Source organism: Mus musculus, chromosome 16 (genome assembly GCF_000001635.26).
Source record: "Mus musculus strain C57BL/6J chromosome 16, GRCm38.p6 C57BL/6J".
NCBI lineage: Eukaryota > Metazoa > Chordata > Mammalia > Rodentia > Muridae > Mus > Mus musculus.
In genome coordinates this window covers 33,646,288-33,664,862 of record NC_000082.6, presented here as the reverse complement: position 1 = coordinate 33,664,862, position 18,575 = coordinate 33,646,288, and the positions used below count along the sequence as shown (strand labels likewise).

The following is an 18,575-nucleotide window of genomic DNA, read 5'->3' as shown; positions in this document are numbered from 1 at the left end:
TGTTGCTTTAGACCCAAAGTCTGCATCCTTTAAAGGTATGTATCTAAAAGTGCTCAGACGCTTATTCCTTAAGCAGAGCTAGGTTGTTTCCTGCCATCACGAGTGAGAGCTTGTTTTCCAGAAGAGAAGGTTACAAGACCTAGCTGACCCCTTATGCCCTTCCCAGCCCTCCCCTCCTCTAAACTGTCTATCCAACACATGGATGTTTTATAAAATGTGTCCACAGCATACCCAGCACTGACTTGTGTATGGCATTGTTAAAGATGTAGATCCCATGACTCTTCTAAAACTTGGATGGGTCACTTTGAACATGTGCGGCAGGAGAGAGCACAGCATCTCAGGAGAACGTATGGAAGAGTCTAAGGTGAGCCAGCAGTCCATCCCTCCACGCTCAGCAGTGGAACTGGAGCCTGGGTTAGGGGCTGAGCTTATTAGGAGGCCTGGCCCCCACTGCTGGATGCTTGCAATAAGTGCCAAGTCTAGATCACAGAAGAACCAACAGTCCTGTCGTCTCGGGCAATCCATGGTGCAAAACAGCTGCAAAGGTGTCAGGGAGTCAGACTGCGCATATTTTTGAAACACTGTTAGGCAATTCATAGCAATTTCTCCCCCTTCCCCATGATACAGGTGGAGTCTTACTGTGTAGCCCAGACTGGCTTCAAACTTTTGGTCCTCCTGTCTCCATCTCTCAAGTCCTGGGATTTCAGGTGACTATCAAGCCTGGTCATGGTATTTGATTGACTTTTTAATTAAAAAGCATTTCTCCAAACAGTAACAGCTTACAAATGTACATCCCCAGTCACCCTGTAATTCTCCTTCTGAGAATTTATCTTCAGGTATCCTTCACGACTGTGCACACAAACACAGTGACTCTTTGCAGAAGCGGCTGTAATAGCAAAATATCAGAATGAAGCTAAATGCCGTCCTCGTGAGGCTGAGTATATAAATTAAGGCACATTCAGACATAGAGACATAAGGAGGAAACTGTGTAAGCATCTTCATGGAAATGCTTCTATGGCAGATTAAGGGAGAAGAGCGGGATGTAGTGCATTGTAAACAGAGCTGCATTTGCAGATGGGAGGGGTCTGTAAAGAGGTGGCTGATGTTTGCATGAGAAGTGGTTGCCCCTGTGATGGGGGACGGACACCAAACAGATGAGAAACAGGGAGAAGGGGGTTTCTATACTCTGTGGCTTGGGAACCATGTGAGTGTAGTTAGTATACATTACAAAATAAATAAAACAGGGGAGGGTGCTGGAGAGATGGCTCAGCAGTTAGGAGCACTGACTGTTCTTCCAGAGATCCTGAGTTCAATTCCCAGCAACCACATGGTGGCTCACAACCATCTGTAATGGGATCCGATGCCCTCTTCTGGTGATGCTATTTTCTGTCTGAAAATAGCTACAGTATATGTATATATATATAATTCTTTAAAAATAATAAAAAATAAAACAATAAAATTAAAAAGAAGTGTTTATTTTGGCCCCTTAGAATAAGAAATCTCGTTTTGATTCTCCACATTTGGTTGTCTTGGTGTCACCTGATCATCCTGGTGCCTGTGGACTCTTCAGGTTGGGCACACGTGGAAGCCATAGTCATACCTAGTATCTGGCTAGACATGCCATTTCAGACCGGAATGTGATTTCCAGCGTCCAAGGCTGTGGTGGGAAGACCAGTCTTGGGTTTTCTTATTGGTAGAAGCAACTTCCAAAGGTTCTGAGGCTTGGGTCCCCCATCTCCACAGCGGCTTCTAGAAAGGTGGGGTCCAGCGAGGTCCTAGTAGGGAGGCATCAACTGCTCCCGGCTCAGGAAGGAGGAGTGGTGGTAACGATCTCGGGTGGCGAAGTCTGCATTGTCCTGGGTAAGCTGAGTCATTGCCATGTCAACCTTGGCTGGTGATGGCGCCAAGATGATTTGCTCCTGGGCGGACCTCAGGCTCCTTTGGGGGAGACATAGGATGGGGAGAGGGGAAGAACAGGTGGAGATGAATTATGGGAGCCAGTCCACCCCATGGAGATACTGTCCACCCCATGGAGATACTGTCCACCCCATGGAGATACTGTCCACCCCATGGAGATACTGTCCACCCCATGGAGATACTGTCCACCCCATGGAGATACTGTCCACCCCATGGAGATACTGTGCAAACACCAGCTGCACTAACATTTATGTCTTTAAATACTTAAAAGATAATTGTTGGGAACTACAACAGCCTATGAACTCAAAGTAGGAGATACAGTATCAAGTGAAGACGGTAATATTGACCATTGTTAAGTGAAACACTGTAAAACTATACCTTCTAATAAGGGATGCCCACCCTAAAGACAGTTTTGTGAGAGTTCTGTAACTTTTCTTTGTTCTTATCAAATGAGACAATGGCAGGACTAAACTACAGACTGGAGAGGAATGGAAAGAGAAACTGCTTGGCTTCATTAGAAAGAAAGTTGAGGTGTCCCTACACCAACCCTGCATACTACAAAACCACCCTTCTAGGCAAAATATGCCTGTGGCTGCAATAGTAGCAGGAAAGGTTATGGGGTTAACAACTGTTTTTTGATTGGATTTCAGGCCTACTCCACAGAAAAGAATTAAGACTTGGTACCATAATCCTGATCAAAAGTAATGGCTCAGGAGGTTATGGGCCCAGCGAGGAACTCATTACTGTTGTTTTGCTAAAGAACGTATTGTCAAGCTGCCTTCTAAATGATTATTGCTTATACACATAGATTAGCGCTGCCCTCAACCTTAGCCAGAGAAGCTTCTGTCTGGAGTGCGCAGCAGTTAATACAGAGACAAAACCAGTCAGAGCGCTGAGAATAAGTGTCTATTGAGCGTTCAGCCCCACACGAGACATCCACATCCACCCCTGTCACCAAGGCTGAGGGAACTTAAGGAAGAGGGGCAGAAAGGAGAAGCAGAGAACAGGGAAGACTACGAAATGCTGTCCTCTGGAGACGGAATGGCCACTGCTCGTGGTTTATGAGCTCATTGTACATATGATTATTCACATACAATCAAGTCAGCAAGAGCAATCAAGATTCCAACAGGCAGCGCTAACTGGACTCAGTGTTATTACACAAAAAGAAGGCATGAAATGGAAGGGGTGAGTGTTGCAGGTCCCTGGGGAGACACGGTATACATGACAGAGATGCATTGCTTATGTGTGTGAAAATATCAAGAGATAAATAAATAAAAGATATCCTATAAAAAGAAAAGAAGGAAGGAAGGAAGGAAGGAAGGAAGGAGGGAGGGAGGAAGGAAGGAAGGAAGGAAGGAAGGAAGGAAGGAAGGAAGGAAGGAAGGAAGTTGAGTGAGCAGTCATTTCTAGGTTGCCAAGGTTACTCAGCAAGCAGCTAAGAGGTAACGTGCCTGTGCTTTGGGTTCCAAAATAGTGAAGAACAAGAGAATCCCAGATTTAAGTCCACTGGTACAGTCTCTGTACATCTGGGTGGATACACTAGTGGAGATCACGGTCAATGCTGTGTCTGTGTCAGAGGAAGGTATCAGAGGCTGAAGAAGGCAGCGCTGTTCTTAGCTCTGTCCCTCAACAGTTCATGGCCTCAGAAGGCCTCTGTCTCCATAGTCTTCTGTTCTCTTGCCCCTCCATCGCAGGTCCACAGCCTGTTAGGTCCTTGAGTTCCCTCAGAGGCACAGATTTCCGCTGAGCATCTTCCCCCCCAAAAGAATCAGCTATTTCACTCAGATTAATCTTCAAGTGTTCAAAATCAGGGATGTAAAACAAGATATAAAGAGTGATGTAAAAAGAGAGGCCTGAGGCCATAAGTCTGTAGAACTGAAGCAGCAGCAGCTTCAGCCGACCCTGGCAAGTACCAGGTCACATGAATCTAAATTAGTCAGGCTAAGAGTTCCTGAAAACTGGGCTGGAGAGATGGCTCAGTGGGTAAGAGCACCCGACTGCTCTTCCAAAGGTCCCGAGTTCAAATCCCAGCAACCACAGTGGCTCACAACCATCCGTAACGAGATCTGATTCCCTTTTCTGGAGTGTCTGAAGACAGCTACAGTGTACTTACATATAATAAATAAATCTTTAAAAAAAAAAAAAAAAAAGAGTTCCTGAAAACTGAATTTGCCTTAATGAGGGGAGGACCTGCAAAAAAGAGGTGGCCAAAAAGACTAAACAAAACAAACAAAAACAAAAAACAAGAAAACAAACCCCAGGAAAACCTACACATTCTTCTGGATTTAGGGAAATCAGCTTCCTAGAATTGCTGCAGAGCCCTTCTCTGGACAGTTGCTTTGGCTCCAAGCTAACCTCACAGAGTCACTGTAACGTACAGATATAATAGAGAATAGAACATAGCCAAATCTTTCAACCCAAACACACTTCACTGTGACTCGCCCTTGGTCTGGAGGACATACTTGAAAAAGTCAAAACTACACAGCAGAAAGCACAGCCATCAGTTTCTATTTTTAAGCCACTCCTTGGCCCTCCCCTCGGCCCTCCCCTCATCTAAATCATCACAAAACACACCCAGGAGCCATGGTGTGGCCAGCAAGTTTGATGCTGACTTGGCCAAGGCTCCACAAGCCACTTCATTAGTCCAGAGCCACGCATTGAGCAAGGGGTTGTGTGGACTAGCTTCTGTCCAATCAAAGCGTTGCCTTTTCCCAGGAACACCCTCCAAAACAGTGACCTCAGTGACCTTGGAGGTGACATTCCAGGAAATCAGAGTACAGCTCAAGGAGCCGTGCTGAACCCTGTGGTCACTCTTTTAGGCTTTCAAGCCAGAAATGACTAAATATATTCTCGTAAATCAGATTATGCCAGATATCCCCACCCACACATTTGAAGCTCAGACTTTTGTAGGCAGCTTCTGTGCCAAACCTAATTCCACTTAATCTACTTTCTGTCAGTCCTAGGTTGGGGAGGGGGAAAAAAATCTATGTAGATATTCTGTGACCTGAGCCACCCAGCCTCATGCCTCAGACAAGATGGGAGGCAGGGGTTATCCCATATTTACCACAGCTCCAAGGACAGGTAATGCAGTTGAAAGCATTTTTAGGCGATTCCCCTCCTCCATCCCTGGCCCCTCAGCTCTCTCGGCCCCTCCCTTTGTTTCCACACCTCTACACCCTGGTCTTTGTCATCTCAAGCTCCAGCACCAAATCTCACTTCTTGTGCCAACTTGAACAGATTGTCACTATTTGCAAAGAGCTACCTCAAAAGGATGCTGGGGTATGGGCCGGAGACATGGCTCAGAGGTGAAGAGAAAGTACCGCTCTGGCGGAGGACCTGAGTTCTCTTCCTGGCACCCAAGTTAGACAGCTTACAACTTTGCCTGTAACTCCAGCTCCAGAGAAATCTAACAACTCCAGCCTCCTAGGGCACCTACACCCATATACTTTGCTCTCCGATACACATAATTTAAAAACCAAAGCATGCAAGGGAATGCAGAGCTACAGCTCAATGGACATGGAGTTTCAGCTCTGCAGATGAGTGATGATAATGGCTATATGACAATATGGTTTTATTTAACACCATGAATATACACTTACAGATAATTAAGATTATGTTATGTGTGTCTTACCACAATTAAAAAAAAAAAACTTAGAGGTGGGGAGACACAAAGAGAGCAAAAGAATTCTAAGCTTACATCTGAGATCAGTGGAAACGGATCCTAAACTTCATTAGCAATGTCTGGGTGTGGAAGATGCAGATGAAGATGTTTATACATTTAAGGCAAGTATAAACTAGATATCTAGAGTTTCAAAGTCAAACCATCAAAATGCAACCCAATAAACCCTGGTGCGCAGCTTTGGCTTCATGCTGCTGTTGAAAGGGGACGGACAGCAGAAGTTCCCAGAACCCTGAGGCCTTAAAGGATGAGGAAGTCCTGGCTTCCTATGAGAGTGGGAAGGAGTCACAGGGAAGAGGCTACAGGGAACATTGCCTTCGTGTGTGTGTGTGTGTGTGTGTGTGTGTGTGTGTGAGAGAGAGAGAGAGAGAGAGAGAGAGAGAGAGAGAGAGAGAGAGAGGGAGAGAGAGAGAGAGAGAGAGAGAATGGCAGTCACACAGCAGCCTCCCATGGCCTTTCATTTGTGGTCACACTTGGCTAGAGTGTCACCAGGGCAGTGGCACCAACTACCTTTGGCCTGAGAGGAGAAGTAGGAGATGCAGTTTCACATTCCCTTGGGCTTTGGTCTTAGGCGTGATTAAGTATCAGTGGGAATGTGTCTCTGACTGTAAACTCACTGAGATCAACTCGGGTGACCCATCACTCGGTAATCAGATCCTAGATGAAGGCTTGGCTCATGAGGAAAGAGGATTTGAGCCTATAGGAGGTTCTGATGAGCTAAAGCTGGCAAAGAAGTGAAGTGGAGCAAGAGGGCCAAGGGCCTGGTACTGAGTATGGATGACAGTGATGGACATGAACTGGGTACTGAGTGTGGTGAGGCAGTGTGGAGCAAGGGCCATGCACTGAGTGTGGGGGACAGTGAGGAGCAAACACCAACCTCCTGGAGCTTCCCCATTGTCAGGTCCATCCCACACCACAGTCTAGGTCCAAGCACAGCCAAGACCGCTCCGTACCTCCCCAGCCTCTGGGACACTCATCCCTCCTTGTACCAGCCCCAGTGGGCACAGACCTGCAGGAGGGGACCAAGAAGGACTTCATCCATTGGAAAAAGCTGAAGTTTGATGCTGATCCTGTGAAGAAGGTATAGGCATAGGTTTTTGAGGCTTTCACAAAAGTAGACATCTTGAATCCCAGCTTCACCGGGGGCTGATATACCCCTAAACATACTCACAGACAACTTTCACGTGTGTGTACATACACAGAACAAGCACACTGTTCCACTCAAACCAAACAACACTCACTCTCTTACAGCCTGGCAGCAGCCTGACTTGTGCTCATGTATGGTTTCCAAATACTCACATCTAAACTACAAACATCTTAGGAGGACTGGGTGGAGCCTACTGTTAAGACAAGAGAAGACGACTGACTGACTTTTGTCTCAGGAATGGAAATACATTTCATGACACTCAAACCTCCATTCATATCTGCGTGTGTTGAATGCATGCTGTGAAATCCTCCACTAGGACCATACACTGTCTGAGAGCAGAGAACACGGTTTCTCATCCCTACAACCTCACAGGACTTAGCACTTAGGCAGTTTTATAGTTCAGAGTGGAGAAATGTTTGAAGTGAGGGGTTTTGTTTGTTTTCTATTACTGGCCAAATAACCTTTGAGTATGGCACACTGATCTGAGTAAAGTTCAACCTTAAATATACATAAATAGTGAAATAGATATATTTAAGTGATTATTATATGATATATATTTATGTTATATTTATGTGTGTATATATATATATATGTATATACACTACATGGAAACATGGTAGTAGGCAGGCAGGATATCTGGACCAGCAAGCTGAGAGTTCACATCTTAAACCACAATCAGGAAGCCGAGAAATCAAACTGGGACCAGCATGTGGCTTTAAAATCTTGTGTGGCTTTAGAAACCTCAAAGGCCACGCCTAGTGTCATACTTCTTCCAGCAAGGCTACACCTTCTAACCCTAACCCAAATAGAATCACCAACTGGGATGGAGTAACAAATGCCCAAGACTATGAGGGACATTTCATCCAAACTGTCCCAATCTTGGTATAGTACGGTATACATAATCCACCCATCCCACCAAGACAGGTTTTCACGCTGGCCTATGATAGCCCTGAGCTTACTGGACTTCCTTCCTCTGCATTCCAAGTGCTTAGCTCAAATTATGTACAACTTTGGAACAATTAATCAAACTTATTTTTAGAAAATGCATTCCTTAGCCAGAAATGGTGGTACACACCTTTAATCCTAGCACTTGGATCTCTATGAGTTCAAGGACAGCCTAGTCTACAGAGTGAGTTCTAGGACAACTAAGACTAACACAGAGAAATCCTGTCTCAAAGAACCAGGAAAAAAAAGCATGCATCAATTGCATGAACAGATATACTTGAAATTGACGAGTCAGACCATGTTTAATGTGTGATTAGGAAATCAGCAGTAGTTGAAGATGCTCATGTTAAAATCTTATCTTGGTATTCTGTAGGATTCCTGCAGTAAAACAGCAAATATTGCTGATCTACCTTAGTGTATACTTCCTCCAGCAAGACTACCTAGTGAGTCTTAGTATCAGAGAGGCGACCCCTTATATATATTCTATAAGAAGCTACAAAATCAAAATAAGACAGCTATTAACTGATCTTACTTCTACAATCACTTAAATTCTAAATTATCTAAATTATAGACACTGACCTGAAATTTTATTTCATACTTTACTGTGATTGGATTTTTGGGAAAATATTTAAATTTCTTAAGGTGAAGCAATCATTGATATAATCATTATGTTAATTAAAATATATTCTATCTATAAAATTAAATTACACAGGACCTCTTCCTAGCATTACTGGTTTTCTAAGACATTATTTTTAGTATATGCTTTCACTTTAGATATCTAAAGTGCATTTCTGTAAAAAGACATATACCGTAAATCTGAAGAAATTTTTAGTTAGGACTTGATATTAATTATTTTTTTCCTTTTTGATATCGGGTCTTACTATGTAGCTCTAGCTGGCCTAAAACTCACTAACATAGACTAGGCTGGCCCTTGAACTCACAGCAATCTACCTGTGTCTGTCTCTGGGTGTTGGGATTAAAGATATGTACCACCACACCTGGTGGTATTAATTGCTTTATTTTAAATTGGAGCATCATAGATTATTCTGGAAAAAGTCCCCCTGTGTGTGTTTGTCTGTGTGTGTGTGTTTCTAGGGACTGAACCTAGGACATGACCTTGGGCATACTAGGCAAGCACTCTAGTTCTCTAACACATCTCTTTAAAAATATTTCTTTTTATTTTTAACAATGTCTATGTGTGTGGGTGTGCGCACATAAGTTAAGGAAAGATAAGGACATTGAATCCCTCGGACCTGGAGTTGCATGAGGTTGTGAATTGCCCAATGTGGGTGCTGGAAGATAAACTTGGGCCCTCTGCAAGCATAGAAGGTGCTTTTAACTGCTAAGCCATTGTTCCAGTCCCTCTTCAACAGATCTTTTAAAAGATAATATTTTTATTAAATATTTGAGCATTTCATATAATGAATTTTGATCATATTCACTGTTCTCAACTCCTTCCAGATCCACCCACACTTCCCGTTTTCTTCTTCTTCACACCCGTTGAATCCGACTTATGCTGCCCACTGCTCTTGGGAGAAAACTGGCTCTCAGCCTGGGTATGGTGGTGTATGCTTTCAATCCCCAAACTGGGGAGGCAGAGGTAGGTAGATCTCAGAGAATTCAAGGACAGTCCTGTCTATGTATTGCAAGTTCCAGGTCAGACAGGGCTTTTTCCAAAAGAAAAAAGAAAAAGAAAAAGAAAAATTTATTTTCTCTCTCCCAGTAGCTTTCACATAGCATTGGCATCTTATCTAGTGGTGGGACTTTGTCCCTACCTCTGTCTGTCCACACTGGAATTTTGGCTGACTTGAGCTTGCATAGAGTCTTGTGCAGAGTCACAAGCATTGTGAGTACATAAGCACAACTGCCCTGTTGTGTCTGGAAGAGACTCTTTCCTTGATGCTATCAAGCGCCTCTCTTAACAGTCTTCCTGCCTCTGTCTAGAAAAGATCCTGAGCCTTGAAGTGAGGAGTAAGTTATGTATGTCCCATTTAGGGATAATTGCTCTACAGTCTTATTCTCTATATGTTGACCAGTTGAGGGTCTCTGTTAATTGCCAACTAGTTCTAGAACCTAGAGAAAAAGTTTCTCTGGTGAGGGCTGATAGGATCTATGGATGTAGCAATAGGTCATTAGGAGTTATTTTAATGCTATGTCTACTTAGCAGTTAGGTTCTCTCCTGGGGCCTCTCCCTAACTATCTATCCACAGTTTCTTGGCCCCAATTACAGTTCCATAAGCAGGTTCCATCTCATGGAGTGGACTTTGGGTCAATCAAAAAGTGGTTGGTTCCTCCCATGACATTTGTGCCATTATTGTCCTAGTGGGCATATCCTGCTGGGTCAGTTATGACTGTAGCTCATAGGGTTGGCAGCTGGGTGGGACTGATGGTTACTTTTCTCTTCCAGTAGCATGCATAACACCTTCCAGCACCATGAAAGCTGGCCAGATTCTAGAGGGTAACAAAGAACAGTGGAAATCACCTATAATGGTTGAGGGTTTATGGGACCTCACTGGCCAGTGATTCGAAAAGAGGTAACCCATTCTGGTACCTGGGTTATTAATTTGCATGTGGTATCTTGTTGGAGTATTATCCCATCTTAGGGCAATTCTATTTTAAATTATTTTATATGTCTATATGAATATTTTATGAAGCCTCTACAATAGTAAGAATGCTTTTCTCAAAAGTGTTAGTTATCCTTCCCTGTAATCCTTCATCTACCCTGCTCTCCCATCTCCTACTTCCTTTAATCCTTCCTGTTCCCTCATTCTCTCTTCCTCCTTTATATCACTCTATTCTGTGTCCCCTCTCTTAAAAGCACATCCCTAATGGCCCCTTACTACTTTCCTAATCTCCATGGGTATTTCAAATGAATCATACGAATCTAAAGAGTCCAAGCTAACATCCATATGTAACAGAAAACACGTAACACTTGTCTTCCTTAGTCTGGGTTACCTCACAATGATTCTAGTTCTACTCATTTACCTGTGCATTCCATAATTTCATCTTTAATGTCTGGCTAATATTCCATTGTGTGAGTGTACAATAGCCTAGATGTCCATCAACCAATGAACAAGTAATGAAAATGGTACATTTACACAATGGAGTGTTACACAGCTGTTAATATGTCTTTAAAATTGCTTTATGATAGAGGAAAACATATAAATTACGTGCTCTGGCTTGATGTCTCCCCCAGTGATAATATGTGGAAACTTAATCTCTAGTGTAAGTGTTGAAAGTCAAAATCCTTAAGTCGTTCAGCTATTCTGATAACCAGAGTGATACTCTGTGGGACAGTGGAACATGCCAGGAAACTTGTTACAGTTGAGTGAGTCCAAGACCCTGGCACCCAGGTACCCACCTGAGACAGTAGGCATCTTCCTGCTCCCTACCAGATTCCTGGACCAGAGCACATGACCACATTCCCCACTGTCAGTCATGTAGCCCAAAACAGAGTTCTCCATGCTAACGAGGCATCTAGAGACCCTAAGAGTTTAATCAATAAGTTTCCCTTCCCAGACATTCCTTCCTGCAAAAGCTATTTAATCTCTGGTCCACCCTGAGAAGGTGATATGCATCCATTTTCCATGACAAACAACCAATAAACAGTTTGGAACCAAGGACTGTCACTTTCATCAAGAACTACTGTGGGGGCATGGAGAAGGCCTTCTGACTACCAAGCAGACAACCACCACCAAGCTAAGGACAATCGCCAATGAGCTAAGCCCAAGTTCCCATTACCCAGTCCTGAGCTCACTGTCCTCATCTGGCAGTCCCCCAACTCCATTCCCAACTCCACATGACCCAGTGGTGCCTGGATGTCCAGGAGTTGGGAGCCCAGGTCCCGGCCTCATCACTGGCCTGTGGACTCCTGATACTTCCTTCCAGACTCCTCTGAGCAGTTTTCCAGCTGCGAGGCGACTGGATGCCCAGGAGCTTGGGAACCCCAGCTTCAGCCTCCCACATCCTAGGCTGTACTTTCCCACCCCCAGAGCAGTGTCTCAGCCTTTCTCCAGCACCAATGGTGGCAGCAACAGCATAATCGCAGTCTAGTGCGCCCTGTAATTCGCCTCCCCAGCAGTAGGGCAAAACATGGACCTAATCCTCTAAACTGGGAGTGGGCTAGTTATCTAGGGAGTGAGTTCCAGATAAAAAAGATCAATTCATCTCTCTTCCTCTCCTTCTTGTCTCTTCTTCCTTTATCTTCCTCTTCTCCACGTCCATATCAGCCATGGGATGCCTTTCTCTGTGTTATAATGCATCAGTTAGGCTTTAACCTAAGTAGCCTCTGATCTTAGACTTGCCAGTCTCCAGAACCCTTAGCTAAAAATTATACACTATTCAGTTTATGGTATTCTGTTTTATCATTAGAAGGAAGACTTTTCTATTCTCCCTCTCCCTCTTCCTCTTTCTCTCATTTTTCCTTAAAACACACACACACACACACACACAAACCAAAAAAAAAAAAAAAAAAAAAACCACCAGGGTCTCACTATGTAGCTCTTGCTGGCTTATAACTTCCTCTATAAACCAGGCTGACCTTGAACTCACAGAGGTCTACGTGCATCTGCCTCTTAGGTACCGGGATTAAAGATGTGCAGGGCCTCACTCAGAGCTATTTTCCCCTTGATAGTATAGACTCTCCAATGATATGTTTCTTCCTGGTTTTGGTCATTTGTATTTTACCTTAATTTGCTCAGTCTGGCTGGAAGTCCACTGATTTTATTGCTCTTCTGACACAATGATTTGATTCCCTAGTGCGGCACTTTGTATGAGGATGTCCTCCATATGTGCAAGGGTTTGGACCTTGGCTCCTGGCTGGTGTTGCTGTTTGGGGGAAGTTTAAGATATGTAGCCTTGCTGGAAGGGATATGTCACTAGGCGCGAGCTCTGAGGTTTTAGAAGCTCCCTCCATTCTTGGTACTCTTTTTCTGCTTTGTGCTTGCTGTTCAAGGTGTGAGCCCTCAGCATTCAGTGCCTGCCTCCATGTCTACCACGTGTTGCTCTGGTCGACTCTGACCCCCATGGAACCATAAGCACAAATAGCCCTTCCTTCTGTAACTTGTCTTCCTCGTGGTGTTTTCCACAACAGGAAAGTAACTAACATAGTTGGCATTCTCATTTTTTTTGTTTGTTTTCTATCTATTTGATTTTTACTATGATATTTATTATGCCCTTGTCTCATCCCCACCCCTAGCCCCACCCTTTGCCACTTTGGGTTTAATTTTCCCCTCCTCTTCCTCTTCTTCCTCCTCCTCCTTTTCCTCTTCTTTTCTTTTTTTCTAATTTGTTAAGTTTAAAGCTGAGGTCTGAGGTCAAAATTTTGAAAACTTTCTTCTTTGATGATATACCTTACAATTTTGATATTCTGCATTTTTGGTTTCATTCAGTTCAAAATATTTCATAATTTTAGTTGTTTTCCTCTTGAAACCTGTGGTTTCTATACTTTACTCACTGCTCTTAGTTATTTAACATTCTTTAGCATCTAAATATTTGTGAATTTTCCTATTATCTTCCTGTTATTTATTTCTGATTATTCCCCCCTTCAGAGAAATACTTTATTCAATTGAACTGAATGCTTTTAAATTTACCAGAACATTTGTATCTTGTAATAGCCTTGTGTTTCCTGTTACTGAGAAAAAATATAAATTCTATAAAGATTAGGGCAAGCTTGTTGACAGTACTGATCAAGTCTTCTGTGGTCTTGCTAACCTTATTCCCTTATTCCTGCATGTGTCATCTGTCGGGAGGCAGATGCTGAAATCTGTGTGGTATGAACTTTTCTATTCTTTTCTTCATTCTATAAGATTCTGTTTTCATGTACTTCAAAGCTCTGTTTTATTTTGTTGTTTTTGTTGTTGTTGCTTTGTTCTGTTTTGTTTTTGCTTGTTTGTTTGGTTGGTTGATTTTCTGAGACAAGGTTTCTCTATATAGCCCTGGAACTTTGTAGACCAGGCTGGCCTCAAACTCATAGATATCTGCCTGTCTCTGCCTCCTGAGATTAAAGGCTTATACCATCACCACCTAGTCAAAACTCTGTTCTTAAGGGCATGAAAGTTAGGCTTATTATGTTTTCTTCATGAGTTTCCCCCTTCATCTTTATCAAGTGATCCACTTGATCATTGACAACAGCCTTTCCTCTGATGCTTACCTTAATATTAATGTAGCCATTCTAGTGTCTATATTTTGATTAGAGTTAGCTTAGTATATATTTTCACATCCTTTTTATTTTTAACCTATTTGTGTGTTTTAAAAATCTAAAACAGATTTCTTTAGCTGTGGGTGTAGTTCAAGGGCAAAGCACTTTGATAGTGTACACAGGCCTTGGGTTTGATCTCCAGCACTGCAAAAATAAATTCACCAATTAAAAGAAGTTTCTTGTAGGCAGCATACAGTTGGGCCACACTTTCTTACTTAGCTGCCACTTAATTAGGGGTGTTAAGACTGTGATGATAAATACAGATAGACATATATAGATCACTGTTGTTCTTTGTATAGGTCAGGCTGGCCTGGAACCTGCTGTCTTTCCACTTTTGTTGCCTATGACCTCACATACATGTCATGTCTTTGCTTTATTATCAATAAATATTCTTTATATACTTATTTTTAGTTTTCTTTGATATGCTTTACATTTTAAAAATTGTATTTATTTATTTTATTTATTCCATGTACACACACACACACACACACACACACACACACACACACACACACATACACACACTCCTGTACCTGTATGGAGGTCAAAGGATAACTTTGACCTCAAAAGAGTCAGTTTCATCTTTCTACCATGTAAGTCATGAGGATCAAACTCAGGTTTTCAGGCTCACCAGCAAATCCCTTTACCCACTGGGCCATCTCTCCAACTCTTTTTTTAAACCTCTGTTGACTTCTTAGGTATAACTCTTCACTATATTATCTAGTGGTTGGCTCTGGGTTTATATTATACTTCTTAAACTTAACCCACTCTATCTTCAAATGATATGATAGCATTTACTCATAGCACATACTGTATATAATATTATGCTACATCAGTATACTTTATTTCAACATATTATTTTATCCTTTTTGGCTCTTGCTCTACTGTTGCCATACATTTTAGTTCTATAGGTCTTATAAATCTCAAATTAATTGGCAATGTATTTTATTTATAAATTGGGTCTATGTCATATTTAAAAGTTCTTCTGTGAAAGCTAGAAAAAATAATGGAAATGGTAGTACAATGACTTAGCCACTTACCGAGGTAAAGGCCTGGACTTGCCTGGCCAATGTAGAAATACACAAGGGCAGCAACACCCATACTAGCTAGGGTATAGAGCCACTGGATCACAAACATGATGAGCAGGGATGCAAGAGCCTACAGATATGGATAAGAAGAGTAAGTCACCTGACCTTACAGTGGTGATAAAAACAGAAGGCTAGAACCTTAGGAGACAATGATTTCTTATTAGCTTCTGGGCTCTGTAAAATTCTGAATAATTAAAACTCACTTATAATATAATCTTACTGTGGTAGTGTACTGGTTGGGTTGTTTGTTTGTTGTCAACTTGTACTAGGATCATCTGGGGATAGAGAACCCAGTTAAGAAAATTCCCCCATCTGATTGGCCTCTAGGCATTTTTTAAAATTATTGTTGATTGATGTAGAAGGGCCCAGCCCACTGTAGGTAGTATCCATTACTGGGCTGGTGTCCCTGGGTTGTATAAGAAAGCAGGCTGGGCAAGCCATGGGAAGCAAACTAGTAAGCAGCATCCCTCCATGGCCTTTACATCAACCATTGCATCTAGGTTCTTGCCTTGAGTTTCTGCCCTGACTTATTTTCATGGTGGACTATACACTGTAAAATGAAATAAAGCCCCTCCTCCCCAAATTGCATTTGGTCATAATGCTTATCACAGCCATAGAAAGCAAACTAAGGCAGCACGTGTTGGATGTTAACTTGACAGGATCTGGAATTACCTAGGAGCAAGCCTGTAGGCATGTCTATGAGGAACTTATTTAGATTAGGGTAGTCCCTGGGTATGACTGTGAAAATTTATTTTGATTAGGTTTACTGAGGTGTTAATATCCAGTGCAAAGGAAGGTGACACCATCACTGGGCTTGAGTCCTAGACTGCACAAAAGGGAGGAAGCCAGTTGAGCACAGATATTCATCTTCTGCTTTCAGATTGTAGATACAACATGACTGGCTACTTCAAGCTCCTGCTGCAAGGATTCCCTGTCATGATGGATTGTACCCTCAAACAATGAGCCCTAACAAGACATCTAACTATTACAGAAAATTAGTACCAGGAGTGGGGTTGTTGCTGTGATGAACCTGAAACGCATGGTTCTTAGTGCTTTGGAACTGGTTTTACAGGTAGAATGTAGAAGTATTTGGAACTTTGTGATAGTAAAGTCTTTGAATACAGCAAGTAAAGAGTAGTGGGCCATTCTTGTAGGAGCTTGGAAGATAAGAACACCAATAGAAATACAGACAGTAGAGACCTAGCTCCTGATGTTTCTAAAGGCATCAAGGACTCTGTCAGAACTGGGGTAGAGGGCGTTCATGTGACGTTTTAGCCAATACTGTGGCTTCATTTTGCCCATGCCCTAAGGATATAAGTGAAGTTTAATTTAAAGATGATAAATTAATTTGTTTGGTGGAGGAATTTTAAGAGAACAAAGCATTCAGGCTATGGTATGATGACTTTCTATGCACGAATTCAGATGTATGGTGAAAAAGTACAAAGACTTGAGCATAAAGGTAGAAATAAATTTGTCAAGAATAAGAGTTTGAATAAATTTAACTACAAGGCCAAGGCACATGCTGAAAAAGAGGCTATAGCCATTAAAGAGAAGCATTTTGCTTTATAATAGGACAAGAGAAAATATCTTCTCAGATCAAGACCTACCCATCAAAGGCTCCATTTTTTGAAAACTCAAATTTATTTGAAAGAAGATAACCTAAATTAAAATAAAGACTACATTGAAGCAGATTCCCCTTTCTCAAAAGCACCTGCCTAGAGACTTGATTTCCCAGGATTAGCACACAAAAGCTTATACAACTATGGTTCAAGGAGGCCAGGCTGCATCCCAAGCTGGCAGCAGAATCTGGCAGCAGCTCCATGTGGGACTGGTTCCATATGCATGAAAGATGCAACCACTGGGGTAGGTGTGGTTTTAGTGTTGAACCACAGTTCCAGAGAGACATTGAGACCTGTAAGTGTGTTGCAAGGTTGGAGCCCCTATAAGGAGGCCTTGTGAGGCCATAGTGTGAAACTGTGAGGAGAGACCTAAGCTACAAGGAAGGGCCCAGGATATTGGATATGCCAGAACCATGAGATATCTGCTGGGAAAAGCTATAAGCATAGTACAGTGGGCTTGAGAAAAAAAGATTAAGTTCCCACTGGCAGAGGAGCTATCTGGATAGGGCTATCCAAGCTTTTTTGAGCCCATATGATTCCACAGCGCCAAGATGGCAGACATGAAGCTGCAGGATTTGGTGTTTGCTTTGCTGGGTTTTGATCTTGCTTTATTCTGATCATTCTTTCTGATGATCCTATTCCCTTCTATTGTAATGAGAATACTTATTCTGTGCCATTGCATATTGGAAGCATGTACTTTGTTTTAATTTTATAGGAGTCCAGGGTTAAGACTTTGACATTGGACTTTAAATGCTATTGAAACTGTGAAAGAATACAGGGCCTTTTGAGGTGAATTAAACACATTCTACATTATGAAATGGCCATAAGTATAAGAGGACCAGGGGTGAAATTGTGGTAATTAGTATCAATTGTCAATTTTACAATCAGAATCTAGAACCCTGATTCTGGATTTTGGAATGAAAAAATAACTATACACTTACTCAAGCAAGTTTTGGGGGGAAATATCCTTTTAAAAGTCACCACTTAATCAAAACCACCAACAAACAAACACCCTGTCTGTCTTATTTACTTTTTCCTGTTGTGATAAACTATTCTGACAAAAGCAGTTTAAGGAAGAAAGAGTTTATTTCGCCTCACAGTTAGAGGCTCATGTCATAGTCCATTATGGTGAAGGAGTCACAACAGTGGGAACCTGAGGCAGCCAGTTACATTGAACCCACAGTCTAGAGCAGAGAGTAAAAAATGATTGTACAGCTCATTTTCTCCTTTATATCCAGTCCAAGATCCCAGCCTAAGGAATGGTGCCACCCACAGTGGGCAATTTTTCCCACTTCAGTTGATCAAGATAAACCCCACAGGCATGCCTAAAAGCCTGTCTCTCAGTCCATTCTAGGCGACATCTAGACATTTGAAATTAACTATCACATTATTTTAGTGCTCCATTCCTCCCTACAATCAACAAATCATCATGAAATTAGTAACCCAAAGTTTATCTGATATGATTACTTAAATAGAAAATAATTGACTAAAATGAGTGGTTCATTAGATGTAAATCTTGTCATGGCAGTCTCACCTTAATTCCAATAAAGCAAGCAATTTAATCATGTCGATGCTAATTAATACTGAGATCAAGATTAAATTACTCACCCCTAACAGGGAGACCCAGGGGTTACACATGCAAGCATAGAAAACACTTGGTCTTCTCTGGATCTCTTGTTCCTGAAGTCTGCATTTCAGAAAGAAATCTAAAAAAAAAAAAAAAAAAAAAAAAACCCAAAATGAGTCCTTCACAAACTTACTACCAATCCCGCTCTATTTTTATAAGCAAATACCTACACACGCATGTCCCCAGATTTTGTGAATCAGTCTAGAGCTAGCTTCTGTTACTTGCTCACAGAGGAAAAAGGACGAAGGACTTATGGCCTTAGACCAGCACACAGCTGAAAAGAACAGGAAGAAAGGCCAGAGTAGAAGTGGGAGCCTCTCTAGTCTACTGCACATTTGTCTGTATCTGTCATCC

The 18,575-nt window shown here is 42.2% G+C and overlaps 1 protein-coding gene across 12 annotated transcripts in view; it reads right to left on the bottom strand.

Moving 5' to 3' along the window:
• Positions 1-724: 724 nt before the first annotated feature.
• Positions 725-18,575, bottom strand: part of Slc12a8 (solute carrier family 12 (potassium/chloride transporters), member 8) — a 146,811-nt gene continuing 128,960 nt past the window's right edge. For 6 of the 12 annotated variants that reach the window (XM_030248992.1, XM_030248993.1, XM_006521822.3 and 3 more), the window contains 4 exons: positions 18,203-18,300; positions 14,928-15,045; positions 6,606-6,666; positions 1,455-1,938 (listed from right to left, as the gene is read on the bottom strand). In XM_030248992.1, coding sequence (XP_030104852.1) covers positions 1,776-1,938; positions 6,606-6,666; positions 14,928-15,045; positions 18,203-18,300 — 440 coding nt within the window. In that variant the 3' untranslated portion in view covers positions 1,455-1,775. Of the gene's footprint in view, positions 1,939-6,549; positions 6,667-14,927; positions 15,046-18,202; positions 18,301-18,575 lie in introns of all 12 variants that reach the window. The other 6 variants (NM_001370999.1, NM_134251.3, NM_001083902.2 and 3 more) reach the window with 4 other exon arrangements.